The sequence below is a fragment of the Garra rufa genome, chromosome 11, assembly GCF_049309525.1.
Source record: "Garra rufa chromosome 11, GarRuf1.0, whole genome shotgun sequence".
NCBI classification, from domain to species: Eukaryota; Metazoa; Chordata; class Actinopteri; order Cypriniformes; family Cyprinidae; genus Garra; species Garra rufa.
In genome coordinates this window covers 32,094,852-32,110,763 of record NC_133371.1, presented here as the reverse complement: position 1 = coordinate 32,110,763, position 15,912 = coordinate 32,094,852, and the positions used below count along the sequence as shown (strand labels likewise).

The following is a 15,912-nucleotide window of genomic DNA, read 5'->3' as shown; positions in this document are numbered from 1 at the left end:
TGAACTCCCCTAACAGTCTCGGCTCTCTGATCATCGGTGCTGATGATGTGTCTCAGATCAGTTTGTAAACATCCACATAAAACAGCCACTGAAGATCTTTGATATGACAGTATTTACAGAGGAAGAGTCTATAGACGCACCAACTGAGAACAGCGAGAGGAAAGATTGTGATGGAAGGGAGAGGAGGGGGGCGTCCATGGGAGTTTTTGGCAGAGGTTCATACACATGACCTACAAATGATGTAGTGTCTTCATTAAATGTGTGATTTGTGCATATGTGCGAGCGTTATTTAGTGTGATGTGTGTTTAATATGATATGTTGATGGTGCCTGTGTTCCCTAGAGGCCCCAGCAGGATGGCAGTGTGTGTGTGTTTTGGCCCTGGGTGAGGGTCCAAAGGCAGGGCACAGTCGGACGCAGGGCAGGGGGCGGGGACGGTCCAGACGCAGCAAGGTCACTCCGACTGCTCACAATCATCCACATAGAGCCGGCTTATTGCCAGGACCCCTCTCTCTTTCTCTCTCTCTTCCCTTCAATCTAACTGTCCCCCTTTTCTTAGTTCTTTCAAAATATCCACCATTTTATTTCCACCACCACCATCGTAGTTGTTTTTTTTTTCATGTGAGCGCATTTATCCTTTCAATCTCTTTTCATTTGTATAACTCCCTCCCTCTCTATCCTCTCCTGCATTTCATCTTTCTCTCTCTCTGTCTCCCTCTTTCTCTGGAGGTACAGATGGACACATTTGCAGGTTAACTTGAACAGCTGGAGGTGCATTATTAGCATCCTGCTGCTTCCTCATATTTGCTCAGAATTTTTCCCCCTTCCTTAGTGAGCAGATAATTCACAACCAGCCAACCAAAGACGTAGACGTGTCCTAATAGAGAAAAAACGAGAGAAAGATGAAAGCTAAGGGGATGTGGAAGCAGAGGTAGGCATAGGCGACCTGTTTCGGAAGTACAGGATGTGGCTCAAATGTTGTTTGCCGATTGTTTTTCTACACAGCTGATATGGTTTTGGGTTCAATGGGTTGAACGAGATTGGGGGAGGACAGAAACGAACTCCCAGGGATCCGGCGTGTCCCAAAGGGACAACCCGACAATGAGCAATTGTGGTGGAATGGTTCACAGATATTGCTTTTCGTGTGGTTAAATAGCCCCCGGCGCACCCAGAGGTGTGGATTAAGCGCACATGTGCATACATATATAAATATACATATACACAAATGAACACGCGCACAAAGAGCATAAATGCTTACTGTTTACAGAGCCATATTGTCTCTTTTAGAGCACTGTTGTGTATACTTTGCTGAATGTGACCGTTGTGTGTTTGTAATAGTAAAGGCAGCTGCGTCCTCTGGCAGCCATTGTGTTCGAAAGCAACCCGTCATGTCTTCGGAAAGTCGTGTGGCAGATTGCAGCATTAGAGAGAGACAGACAGTGTGTGTGCAGCCGACCAACAGCTCAGCCAACTCCAAATTCACTGCACCAGGCCTCAAATTCAATAAGACCCCACAAAGACCAGGTCCGGCCAACAGCACTGGCCAGCACATACTCCGCTGACCACTCACCAGAGCCATAATTACCCTCTATACTGCAATTAGCAATCTGGGGCTGTGCGAGCGCGGGCGCGCTCACGCGTGTGTCCACTTCCAATAAAAGTTTGCAGTTGGCAAAGGATTTACGGCTCACTTTGACCTTGAAATATAGATTTGTGTCTTCTACGTGTTGCTCAACGTCTAACTTGCTTTTAACAAGGCCCCGGCCAAGTCACCTGGCTGTTCTGAGGAGTTTATTATACGGGTAATAATTCTTCATTGAGCGTATTATTCATGCCTTTGCGTTGCCATGGTGACTCGTGCATTCGCCTCAACACCACACATGCCTCTCTTTCCTCGTTTTTATAGTCTAGATTTACTATTATTTAATCTCTGAAGCATATGGTAACACGTGTTGGATTCACGGCTGTTTTGCATTCGCGCCATCTAGGAAGATTCGAGGACATGCGGATGATAGGAAAGAGATGGGTGAGGGAGAGAGGAGGAGGTGTACAGTGACTGTTGAGGTATATGGAGGCCATGGGAGTAAGTGCTTCTTATAAAGACTTTATCATGTGAAGGGTTTATTGGTATGCTGATTAGAACTATTCCCCCACCGGCACTTTCCAGCATTCAATTAACATTCAAAACACAAATAGCTGTGCATATATTACACGCTAACAATCAGGTCCTCAAGTGTGTATGACTGTGAGGTCGAGGGTGGTTTGTATGTACAAGAGGATGTGGGTGGGTTAGTGTTTGTGTGCGTATGTATGCATGGGCACGCATATAATTTGCCCTGGCAACAGTCACGTATATTAATTTTTCGTAAGTTAGATTTTAGTGTTTAAACCATAAAAAAGCCTTGGCTTGTTCTATTTTTCAGGCATTGCAAGGTCAGAGCGCTGTGCTGTATGCGGTAAACATGCATGTTTTATCCATGATTTGAGCTCTGTTTTGATTGCAGACTATCTGCAGCACAGTGTGCAGTCTTTTTATCTGTGTGTGCTGGAAATGAGAGAGCGCTGCCTCAGTGGGAGCACTGGGTGGCCATCAACACTGCAGCCAGACCAGCCTGCCTCATAGAGGGTTAGACCTGCTGACACGTACTGATTGGCAGAGAAGAAATTAGGAGGGTGGCTCTTGTTAAGAACAGAGCACTTTGATTGGAAGAGTACATGGTGGGTTTATTATAAGGGGAAATTCATTGGCTGATATACTAAACACAGTGTGAGACTTGTGCAGCTGCTCCTGTAGTGCATTATGGGTAATGAAGTTCTCTGGATGAGAGCACCCTGGTAGTAACAAGGCATAATCAGACTTCGGAAAGCTAATTTGATTCTGCGCCGCTCAGAGACCTGAAGCAGGAGTCGTAATGAAGAGTGTGATATTGACAAGACCTCCCAGTAAGATTAACCCTTGAAGAACAGGACACCTGAAACACATTGTACAAGCAGACTCTATCTATTTGTCTATCTATCTATCTATTGATATACATTTTTAAGACACAGATGTTTGTTGGTAACATTAAGGGCTTTCGTAATGGAGGTACCTTTTCATAGTTCCTAGAACTATTGGCAGAAGTACCTGCTTTTTGTCTTCTTCGCACTGCAGGAACATTTTTCCTTCTAGGAACCCTGTTGGAAAAAAAACAGCATATGCTGGTTAGGTACGTTTTGAAGCATGGCTGCTTGTTTGAGCTGGTTTAAGCTGATAACGTGCTTGTCCTAAGTTGGTCCTGAGCAGGAGCTAATTGCTTAAGACCAGCTCATGACCAGCTTAAACCAGCAGCCATGCTTCAAAACATACCAGCATATGCTGTTTTTTTCAACTGGGAACTCCATTTGGGGGAACATAATTAGCTCCTGATTCAGAGTCTAAAAGAGTTCTATAGGAACTGCCAGTGACATAAGTGTATGCTAATTGGCCGAACACATATAAAACACCGGCTACACAGAATTTTTAAAAAGCATGGAAAAATATTTACTCCATGAACATGGAAAACACTTACAACCCAACTTTTTCTCTTTCAGTCTTGTAAATTGTGCGTTTACATTCCATCTTCATTACCTGAAACCCACAACATACAACAAAAACAGTTCCAAACATGACGTCTTCCATTCACCAGTTGTTGGTGTTTGTAAATGCCTTGATTGAGACATCACTGTCGGTCGCTTCAGAGTTCTTGCTGCCGGTGCAAAAACAAACCGGAATGCGGCCGGAGGGGGAAATTGGTTCTCTAGAAACCACCCTGTTGGCTAGTTCCTAGAACTACGCGAACTATGTTTGTTACAGCTTGCAATGTGTTAGCCAAACACCCACCCACAGCATGTTTTTTATATAACCATATACACAGCACCAGGTTTAAATGTAAAGTTCAGTGTCGACACTTTATAAAGGACTATGGGTCTCAATGGCTTGCTTAAGCTCTGAGTCAATAGCCACAGTTGGTAGAAATTTACCACACTCATCCATGCACCAGCCTGAGTCAACAAGACAACCAAACCAGCAGGGTAGACGGCGACGAAAAGCGAGGACGCACCATGAGTTTAGGCAGGCACAACGGCAATAGAGGAAGTAGACGAGCGAAGAGGTGGCGTGCGCTTTGGATGGAGAGTTTGTTTGTTTGCTTGTTTGCATGAAGGTCGGTTTCTGCAGGGTAGAGGGATCCAGCGTCCTACTGTTATGTAATCTGATAGGAGATTCCAAGCTGGTCAACTCCATATGCCGTCCACGTTTGCCAAAAATATCTGGAGCCGGAGACTCCATCCCGTTTGGCAGCCAGATAAAGAGGGAGAGCAAGAGAGAGAGCGTTCCGGAAATATTTGCTGCAGATAATAGGAAACGTGTGAATCAGACCGACAGCCAGGAAAGAACACGGATGAGTTAGTCGTGTCCCCCACTTTGCTCTCAGCATCGCCGTCGGGCCGCGAGTGTGTTTTGTCGAGTCAACGAGGGCTGGGTTTAACTTTTTCGGGCATGAATGAAAATTGTATAAAGGAGACGTTGCGGAGTGACTCACTGTGTGTGTGTATGGAGTGAAAGTAGAGAGATGGCTCCTGGGATTGTTTCAGCAATGCAGCACTTGCTGTTTGTGTGTAAGAAAGAAAGAAAAGAAAGAGTAGGAAGCAAGAGCTCTCGAGACCCCCCTAGCCCTGCAGTAGGAGTGAGTGAGTGTGAGTGTGTGTGTATGCACTCGGTTTTGGCCCACATTGCCACCCCCACCAGCACGGGTCAAGCTCAGCACGCCGCCGCTTCTCCCTGCTCTCCCTCTCTGAGTTGCCATGGCAACACACCTTGAGCTCGCCCCCTAGAGAAGCCCGCTACCTCCACCCCCTTTCGCCCCAGCTCGCTCCCCTCCTTCCCCTCCTCTCCCACAGCTCTCCCGCTCTGCCTCTCTACCGCTCGGGCCATCAATCCGGGGGCCGGGGCCGCGGGCCTCAGGGCCAGGCGAGAGGTGCCGAGCCACATGGGATGTGCAGCTCCCATCTACACAGCTCATTTGTGTGCCAGTGCACGCTACAGGGGGTGATGGGTGGAGAGAGAAAGAGAGAGAGCAAGATGGAAGGAAGGAGGCACTCTCATATAGATGGGCCCGTCCCAGAGGAGCGGCGCAGGCCAGGGCGCCACCTGGCTCCCCCTGGTCAATTAGCTGGAAGCACATTGGCCAAGCTTTGCAGCAGCAGCCACTGCAGAGGCGCAGCGGCAAGGACTGTTCAGTCGGTGGAATAACAACCTGGAATACCACATGAATACGTCCTTTACTCATTTGCTTTCCACCTATCTGTTTGCACGATCACTGTTTTCTTGATTCGATCCTCTTGCCGTTTCTCTCTCATGCTCCCTCTCCTCCTCCCTCCCTCTATCGATGTCCTGGAAAGCCCTCATCAGTGATTCTGCGAATGTGTGGCAGCTTCATGCCGTTTCTCAATTAAGATGCTGCATACCTTTAGAGGCGGCCAGTTTTCTTTTTTTCTTCTTCTTGTTCTTTGCCTCTCAATTCCAGTTAAATATTCTCTTAGACGCACATCCCTGCCTCTAGCTGCTCTTATATCTCTATTTTCCCTCCTTTTCCTCCCTCCCTTCTTGCTTTACTTAGCACGGGCTCTAATAAGCGATGAATATAGGGTGAGATTCTTTGAGGAGAAAGGGTGGACGGCAGTTAAATCGTTTAACCTCAGATTCCAGATCAAGGAAAGAAGTCAGTAGCTTTCAATCAACCTTTTTACGTACCAACATGCAAACGGTGCTGTGTACATATATATATATATATATATACACAACATGCCAAGCATCAATGCTTTCCGAGATGAAGGGAAGGAATTCTGAAATCTCTTCGGTTTGCCTTTCACAATGTGTCGCAGTGCTTGTAAAGTCCTTTTGTTCTTTTTTTAACCCCCAGTTAGTTTCAGTTATGAAAGAGCGTGTTGTTGTCATGCACTTCCTAGGCCCTCTGCTGCACTCTACACGTCTGTCTTCTCCTCTTTAGTGGTGTGATGGCTCCCCTAGCACACTGCAGTCCCCCTCTCTGAGACCTTTGTGTCAGCCTCACTGATCAAATGCTCTCCCTGACAGCACTAGTCTGGTTTGCAGTAACAAGCAACTGTAATCCCAACGTAGCCCCATCACTCTCTCATATAGAAACACACACACACACACACACACAATGAAGTGGAGAGCTTAGTGTTTCTGCGCAGACTGGAAAATAGATGATGGAGCATGTTCTGTACTTACTGATCAACTGCAGTTCTCTCGGAGAGAGGCTTACTTTTACTGCACACACACACACGCATGCGGAAACACACATGCTCACAGGCCCCTTGGCTACCATTACTTTGTGTTGGACAGCCCAATTATCCCTTTGCTTTCTGCTTTCTTTAGCAGAATTCGCTTCCTCTAACTCGCTTTCTCTCATTTTTCCCAATTTTTTACTTTGGTCTCGCTTCCCTCTTGTTTCTACCCGTGTGCATATCGTTTGGTCCATCCGTACCCGCGGAACAGATGTTGTCTTGTTTTTTTAGTGTGGATCCTCTCTCAGAAAGGCATTTGATGTACTAAACCCTGTTATAACCTTTGTCTGATGCTGTTTCCTCATCCTTTACCTCTCCTTGTTTTATTCTTTACAATTTTTGGCTTTGAGCTTGTTTTTTTATAGTGTAACTGTATTGTACAAACTTGCATATATTTTTACTTGTTTTAGTGCTTTTAAGTGTTTAAAATACACTTATATTTAGGATACATTCTTTTAAAAATCTTATACAGTGTTACTTTTCAAGTAAATGTCTTGTTTTAAGATTTATTACTTGTTTTAACTGGAAAACAAGTCAAAAACCACTCATTAAAAACTCATTAAGAAGTAATTTTTTGCAGTGTGCCTAGCTTCACTATGTCAAAAGTGTCTTTTGGAGAAAAATCTCCACTAGTTTTGAGAATGATTTGTACAAGACAAGATCCAAGTAAATCTAAAAAACAAGTCTAAAAAAGGATTTTGTTTGCTGTGCATTTACGTTGGTCTCGCTTCCCTCGTCTCCATCTGTGTGCATAGTATTTGGTTCGTTCACAGGCGTGCTGGATCTCGACTCATACAAAACATTCCCTTAACTACTGTAGTTCAGATTTTCCTCCAAAAGCATTTGACACACTAAACCTAGTCGTAACCCTTGTCCGCCGCTGCTTTCATTCTCCCAGAAAAGAATCAATTTTTCGCTTGGTGTTGCATCCCTCTCATCCCCATGCTTGCGTTTAGTGTTCGTTCGGTCTGCATCCGCGAAACGGATCTTGTCTTGTATTTCGAGACGATCTGGTCTCGTTCAAACCTCGACCCCCCGAACTAGAGCAGATTTTCTCCAAAAGGCATTTGACATATTAAACTCAGTCATAACCTCTGTCCGCCGCTGCTTTCATTCTCCCAGAAAGGAATCCTCCACCCCTCCCGAACGCAATGTCTTTTAGGAGGCAGTGGGGGAGGACAGACCAAAGCGGTGCCCTTGCCAATCCCCCCCCACACTCTCGCTGCCCCCTCCGCCTCTCCTCCCGCTCCTTTCAAACGGGGATTAGAGCACCCTTGTGTGGGCCTTTGAGACGGAGCGGAGATTGGAATCGGCGGAGGTGGCTTTTGGAAGGGAGGGGTTGGAGGTGGAGGTCAGGGTGATGGTGGGGATATATGATTGAAGACTTTATTAACCCTCCGCGCACCCCGTAGCTCAGCAGCGGGACTCTTCGGGCCTGTCTGCACAGGGCAGCGGGGTGCTGGACTCTTTGGGAAGACGGGGGTCTGGGAGGTGGCGCTGTGCCGGCGTCTACCGTACCCCAGGGCTCAGTTAGGGGTTCGGGGGATCGGGGTGGGAGTCCGGCGGCGGGTGTCTGATGGAGCGCAGGCAGGCGGGCTGGGCTCAGGCCTGTGTGGCTGGTGGGTGATAAGACGAGAGCAGAGGCGTCCAGCCAGGACACGACGCCCACCTTTCATCTGTCCCACACCAGCAGGGGGCGGCACTGATGTCACTCAGGCAGGCTTAAAATAGAGCAGCGGGCAGAGGGAGGGCACAGAGCCTGCAGCACTGGGGGGGCAGCAGGCAATTACCGGCCGGGAAAGAGACGGCACTGGGCAGAGGAGGGGGAGAAGGGATGGGATGGGGTGGTCATACTGTCCAGAGCTGAAGATTATAAGCCTGGGACCACAAATGATGTGCAAGGACGGGAAGAAACAGAAAAATGACCCCGTTCGCTCGAGAGATCTCAAAGACTTGCTTACGAGACGCCCTCGCAGACGGTTAATGTGTAAAAATGTTGTGCCTTGTCTTTTGGCAGCGTGTGTCTGTGTCTCTCTGTCTCTCATTCTCTCTGTCTGACCCTGCTGGTGTGTGTAACCTGTTGTATCGTGCTCTTGTGTTGCAGAGGAAGGCATCAATCATGAGTGCAAGCTGTGTAACCAGATGTTTGACTCTCCGGCCAAGCTCCTGTGTCACCTGATCGAGCACAGCTTCGAGGGCATGGGAGGCACCTTCAAGTGTCCCGTCTGCTTTACAGGTGAGGGGTCCGGCCCAGGGGGTTGGTGGGGTTAAGGTCAAAGGGTCAGGGGCAGTCAAAGAGTTTGGGGGAGGTGGGAGGGATACACACTGCCAGTGATGAGAGGGTAACTGCACACAGTGTACGGTCACATGGTCATGCATGTGGCCAACTGCAGTCAATTAAGCACCATTTAGCACATTACCTCATGTAGGATCACATGCAAAAGTATATTTACTTTTTTCTAGTCTCTTTGCTTTTTGTCTGTCTCTACTTTTTCTCTCTTTATCTTTTCATGCTGTTTTTCTGCCTCTCTTTTCATACCTCATCTTGTCTCAGTCCCCATGTCATCTAGTGTTTCATCTCATTGTAGCTATTGTCTTCTCTTCTTGTCTTATTTCATTTTTTATTTCAGTTTTGTCCTATCTTCTTTCATCTTGTTTTCTTAGTCTGTCTTCTCTTTTTCGTCTCATTTCGTGTTTTCTTTTCAGTTTTTTTTTACTTATTCACATATTACCCCGTTTTTTGTTTTCTCGTCTTCTTTGTCTAATTTCCTTTTTTCAGTTTCTTTTTATCTTGTTCCATCACTTTTCTTCTCTGCTACCCTCATTTTTAGTTCTCTTCTCTTCTCTTCTCTTCTCTTCTCTTCTCTTCTCTTCTCTTCTCTTCTCTTCTCTTCTCTTCTCTTCTCTTCTCTTCTAGTTTTCTGTTCTCTTCTTTGCACTTGTTTTCTTATCTCTTTTGGTTTATCTTGTTCTTCTTTTTTTAGTTTACTCTCCTCTTTTCTTTTGTCATCTCATTTTCTTATCTGTTTTATTTTCTCATCTTTTTTCCTTCGGTCTCATTTCTTTAATAAAAAAAAAACATTTCAAAATTGAATAAATATGATTTCTATTGATGTATGGTTTGTTAGGATAGGACAATATTTCGCTGAGATACAGCTATTTGAAAATCTGGAATCTGAGGGTGCAAAAAAATCATATTTGGCTTAAAAGAAAAATCGATAATTTTGACCCATACAATGTATTGTTGGCTATTGCAACAAATATACCCATGCAATTTCCTTTTTTTGTGATCCAGGGTCACACTGTCTCATTTCTCTTATTTGTTAGTTTTCTTGTCTCTTCTCTCTCTTTTTCTCCCCTTCTCTCGATGCCACCACTCACCCACTCTCTCTCTCCCCTCTATTCCTCTGCTCCATTTCTCCTCCTTGTCCTGCTAATTGAACTGAATTAACTATTAAATTCATTGTTCACCCTGGCGAGAGAGAGGAAAAACCAGGCATGGACTCTCTTTGAGAGCACGGATCAACTTAAATACATAAAAGATCAAAATACACACACGTACTGTACATATACATACTACATAATATAAATCAAGATCAGTTTCTCTAGCCTTGAGATAGAAGAGTGATATTATGACACACTCTTTATGCAGAAGCACACAATGGTTAATAAAGTTCAACGTGGCCAAGACAGGAGGCTGCGGTTTGTGCAGGCGACCTGCTGAGCTGATGCTAAAGCTAATGAGAGCTGATCTCCCCGCTGTGATGCCTGGTGGGACTTGTGACCCCTGGGCAGATCGAGCCCCTGTCAGTGGACCAGAAGGCACTGCAGTAGAATAGACAAGCAAGAGCCCACAGTTAACTGGCTTTATCAAATCAAAATGGCCATTTTGCACACTGTAAAGTATCACACACAGACTATTAGCGTTTTGTCCAGGCCAGTTGTCATGCTGAATGTCTTTGAGGTGAGAAGATCCATGTGTGTGTGTTCAGGAAAGGAGAGGTCAGAGAATAAAGGGCAGGTTTATAGAAAGGCAGTGTAATCCGCTCTCGCTCTCCAGGGTAGGACCCTCGGTGTACGTGTGCATTTAGTTAAACAGGCCCAGTGTGTGTGTGTGTCTCCTCACACTAAGTTTGAAAGTCACTTTGGACTGTTTGTCAGCTAACCTTTGGGAATCAGAAATCATTACTTGAGCTTGTCAACATTAAAGACTGGTGTTGGAGGCCATATTGTCCCCAGTACTGCAACACGCCATTCTCCAGATAATTTTGCACTCGATTTATCTTTTTCTTCCCTCACCCATTCCTTATTACTCCTCTTCCAGTTCCAGCTCCTTCCATATTCACTTCTCTATTCGTCCTTCTCTCCACCCCTCTGATCAAATCATTTGTTCTTTTGCCTTGTCCGTCCCTTTGTCTCCCTCTCTCTCTACCTCCTTGCGGATTAGTTCTCCGTCTTTCTTTCACCTTTACCGAGTTGTTTGGCTACACCACGTTCTCTTCCCCCTTTCCTCCCTTACAGGTACGCAGTCCTCTTTTAAACTTTAACACTATTCCTGTGTGGCTTATGAATAAGTAAGCGGATGCCTTCTCCTCCAGGGACGCTCAATAATTCATAGTCTCCACACACAGCAAACTTAAGTTTACTGAAACAAAAAAAAAAAAAATACACGAACGGAATTTAAAAACCCGAGGAAAGAGGAATGATTTATTGATAAATATCACAAGGTCTGGTGGGGATACTTTAGTCTGTCTCTGTCTCTCCCTCCATCTCCGGCTGTCATCCCCTGCTCTCCGATAAAGAGAGTTTGAGAGCTTTTCATTTGAGAACGCCCCCTCCCCCTTCCTTTTCCTCTGTGCCGACACATTGTCTCAAATCCAAAAAAATTCATTATTTTTATTCTCCCTCTCCTACCCAAAGCGTGAAAAGTTGGTAGTCATGGATTTTTTCCTTTTTTTTTTTTTTTTTTTAATTCCTCACTCTGGATTAGTTCTTAATCGAATCAGCTATTTTCACAGCCGATTCGCTGTATGCTCTTGGGTAAAGCGTTTCGGCCAATCGTTTGACTGCCGTTTCCCTTCTGTCCTTTTCCCACCAGTGTTTGTTCAGGCCAATAAGCTGCAGCAGCACATCTTTGCCGTCCACGGACAGGAGGACAAGATATATGACTGCTCCCAGTGTCCGCAGAAGTTCTTCTTCCAAACTGAGCTCCAGGTGAGTAATGCAGAACCACATGGCAGTGCAGCAAACACAGGTGAACATTCATGACTTTCTGGAAGGAGTCCAAAATTAGTTTTTACAAGACCTGCCCCAGTGGTGGCTGAGACCACAGGCCTTATTTGTGACCCTGGACCACAAAACCAGTCATAAGGGACAATTTTTGAGATCTCTACATTATCTGAAATTTGGCTAAGATAGGGGTGTGTAATTTTGACAAAAAATAACATATTGATATTTTCTGGAATTTTATCGATAACTATAATTAGACATTATTTTGCTGAATGTGTTATTCTGCTGTTAGCTTAAGAACTACCATGGACAGACGATTTAAATTTTTTAAAATATTTTTCTTATTCTGTGTGGTGGTCAGTTAAGTAACATCTTAAGTAACATCTTAAGTAACATCTTGTCTATGGAACTGTTGTAAAAAATCAATATGACATTTGTAATCATGGTAATTTTTTGAGAAAAAACTGCACTTTTTTGTGAAACTGAATGATTTTTGCAAAATACTAGATAATGTCAAATTAAACATCGTTAAAACAACAATTACGATATTATCGCAGACGATATATATCGCACACCCCTAGATACAACTATTTGAAAATCTGGTATCTGAGGTTTTCAAAAAAAATCTAAAAATCTAGTTGTCCAAATTAAGTTTCGTAGTAATGCATATTACTAATCAAAAATTAAGTTTGATATATTTACGGTAGGAAATATACAAAATATCTTCATGGAACAAGATCTTAATATCCAAATGATTTTTGGCATGAAACAAAAATCTATAATTTTGCCCCATACAATGTATTTTTGGCTATTGCTACAAATATATCCGTGCTACTTAAGACTTACTTAAGTTTTGTGGTTCAGGGTCACATTTAACCAATCAGAATTCAGCATTCCAGAAAGCCATGTAAGAACTTCTGATGTTCATATTTGAATGGTTTCTGCTCATATTTTATGTGTCATATGTGTAATGAATCTCCTTGTGTATCTGCTTTGTGATGTTTGGTATATAGTGGGATTCTGTAGTCGATCTCAGTTAGCCCTGATAGACACAGATGTGACACAGATCACAGCTAATAAGGGAATTAAAGGAGAAAACAAGGTGCATCCTCAAGCCAGTAACGATTAGACCCATTACTCTGCAAATCAATCACACCACCTGCTGTGACTGCTGGAGCTCACATTCATCCACACACACACACACACGCGTGCGTCGCAGGGCAGACAACTGGGAATGCTGTCCCGGGCCCACTCTTAACACGCATTTGCAATGCATATACAAAAACAGATTGACATTTATAGACATTGTGTACTCACACACACACAAAATGTTTATTTTGTTTGCTTTTACTGCATTTTCTTTATTATAATGAAGTCATACTGCACTGGATCAAATCCAGTATAAAATCAAACAAAACCAGCTGAAAACCACTGCACCACTACACACTATACATATATACTGTATGGAGGAATGTACACTAATCACAGTTCAGATGGCCTTGAGCAGTTAGAGATACTGTACAGACAACTGTATGCCCTACAGGTTCACGCTCAAGTTCACAGCACAATCTGATGTCTGACAGCTCATCAAAAGCCGTTTGCCTACTGTAACAATAACACACTTTGTCCACTTGACATTATTTCTTTCCGGATGAGTCTCTGTTTCTTGCTTTCCCTGTTTCATTGTCTTTCTTTTTGTCTTTGTTCTGTATCTCTTTCTCTTTCCGTCTCTTTTACTGTGATAGGTATAGTCTCTCTCTCTCTTTTACTGAAGCCTTTATCTGAGTTCCCTGAGGGAGGCCCTGAACCCCTCCACTCAGAGACTGACACACTCACACACATATAGACTTTAGCGAGTAAAGGCTGCCACACACGTTTACAAAGTGCTGCCACACTCTGTACACTTTTTGCTATAACTTTTCTTCACGACACTGTGATACCCAAAGTCCCTTTTCTTTTGACATGGCTGTATACCTTGATGTGCGTTTTTACTGACAGCGATTTATCCCTGCTCAACTTTGTCCCCTGCCAATGTTTGCTATTGCTCACATAGCCTTTAATCAAAAAATCTGTCATTTTTTGATGCATTTAAATATATATATACTCTAGATTGACATTCTTTGGAATCACATTGTAGTTCTGTTCTTTGTTGGGCAGGAGTTTTGTGTCGTCATTGCCCAACAAAAAGATGTTTTTGTATAGAAATACAGACATTCTAGTGGCTGTGGTTTGGTTTTAAGCACCTCTGGATGTTCCTGACCCGTGGTAATGATTCCCAGCGGAGGCAGACATGGCAGAGCAGTGAGACACATCTGCTGACTCAAGTTTAGCTGGAGATATCACAGAGCTGTGAGGTGAAAAATAGTATCAATTTAAGCACCAACTCAAATGCAGACATCTCAGCCAAGCCTAAGGGCCAGACAGAATTTAAATCTCTCACACACACACAAATTCTTCCCACGCAGTCCTTTCTAAAGGACTAGAACTAAATGTACTGGTTAAAAAAGTTACTGCTAACTGGTTGATTCTCCTTCAGGGACTTGTCTTTAGTGGTGCAACCTTACACTCCGATAGTATCATTTTATGACCATTTTTGGAGTTTTTCTTGATTGTTTTTGGATTGGAGTATTGAGTATTGGAGTGGACCAAATATAATAGGTTTTTTTTTTTCTTAAAAAGAAACATCATTTTAAACGATTAGTTCACTTTCAGAATAAAAAAATTCCTGATCATTTACTCACCCCTATGTCATCCAAGATGTTCATGTCTTTCTTTCTTCAGTCGAAAAGAAATTAAGGGTTTTGAGGAAACCTTCCAGGATTTTTCTCTATGTAGTGGACTTCAATGGGAGCCGACGGGTTGAAAATTCAAATCCAAATTACAGTTTAAATGCAGCTTCAAAGGGCTCTACATGATCCCAGCCGAGCAATAATGGTCTTATTTAGTGAAACAATCAAGTCATTTTCTAAAAAAAATAATAGCATGTTTATATACTTTTTAACTGCAAATGTTCGTCTTTCACGACTCTACCTAGTCATATTGGAAAGGTCACACGTGATGTAGGCAGAAGTACTGCAAGTGAAATCCTATTTACTTTGCGAAAATCAACAAAGTTGTGATTGTGAGCCCTATGAGCAGTCTCTTTAGTTTGCAATAAGTTGCAGTCATATTTACAGTTGCTGTGTGAAATTTCTGTAGGAATCTGTGCAATCAAGAATTTCATGAAAATGTTTTCACCATGATGACCAACAGATTGCTATTTGGTTTGAAAATGACTTCTGTGTGAGTGGCACTTTGTGCATCAGTTGGCATACATGCCTCAACTAAAACATGCTAAGAACTAACAATAATTAGTACTTTTGCTTGTAGTTTGCATTAGTCAGATTTTGTCTAGCAGTTTGTGCATGTCAAGAAATCTGACCCAAACCTAACCCAAAGCTTGACAGTTTTTCATGTCCCCGTCAGGGTTGAGTAGCAAACCTCAAGCTGTGTGCTTGACTTGCATTTCTCTTTAAATAGTCCAAATATAAAATGCAAAATATGTCTGCTATGAAGTTAACAATAATCTTAATGTACTGCCGCTAGGTCAGTGCCAGTATATGAAGGCGATAGTTTCTCTCTCGGTTTCTCTCTCTCTCTCTGTGCTGATTATGGGGCAGACAGATTGAGTAGGGGCAGGACTGTGAATAACTCAGCCCACAGTGGCTGCCACGGGCCGCTGGGGTCAGCTGCATCCTGCCCTAGCCCAAGTTCCATTCATCTTTGTGAGCTATGGGCCACCATCCCTGCAGCCCCCTTCAGCGCCCGCCTGTGTGTGTTGGTGGGTGGGTCTTTATAAGTAGCAGGGTGTGAGGTTAATAGCTTACTCAGGTCCATGACTTAATATTTTAGGGGCTTGGGGGGTGTGACCTAAATCTCCTGCATGGTTCAAACACCCCACTCCTCCACGTGAGCCCCCGGCCGCGGCGTGACAGTGATATAAGGCCGGCGGCATTGGGCATATGGCCGGTCAGTCCATTTAGCAGCAGGGGGAGCGCTGGACCCTGTCGGTCACTGTCTGCCTCACCCCGAGGCCGGCCAACCGAGATACTCGTACCAGCCCACAGCTCAGCGGGCACACCGTATCACTCCCATCCGCTCCGTCCCCCGCATCCACTCCGGGCCCACCTGAGCGGTGACGGAGGTGAGGGATAGAGCAGGGACAGCTCCGTTCCGGCGTTCCGACCCGTGCCAGGTTTTTCCCCGCTCCTGCCCAGGTGAAAGGAGAGTTGAACGCGTGTGTTATGTTGTTAACAAGGCTGAATGGATGGACGGGCATGGCCTACGCGCCCTACCCAGTATGCCCTCCCAGTGTGGCC

At 44.4% G+C, this 15,912-nt stretch overlaps 1 protein-coding gene across 3 annotated transcripts in view; it reads left to right on the top strand.

Moving 5' to 3' along the window:
• The window catches only part of znf423 (zinc finger protein 423), a 198,589-nt gene that overhangs the window by 164,364 nt on the left and 18,313 nt on the right, over positions 1-15,912 (top strand). For all 3 annotated transcript variants that reach the window (XM_073850931.1, XM_073850930.1, XM_073850929.1), the window contains 2 exons: positions 8,430-8,561; positions 11,424-11,539. In XM_073850931.1, coding sequence (XP_073707032.1) covers positions 8,430-8,561; positions 11,424-11,539 — 248 coding nt within the window. The remainder of the gene's footprint in view (positions 1-8,429; positions 8,562-11,423; positions 11,540-15,912) is intronic.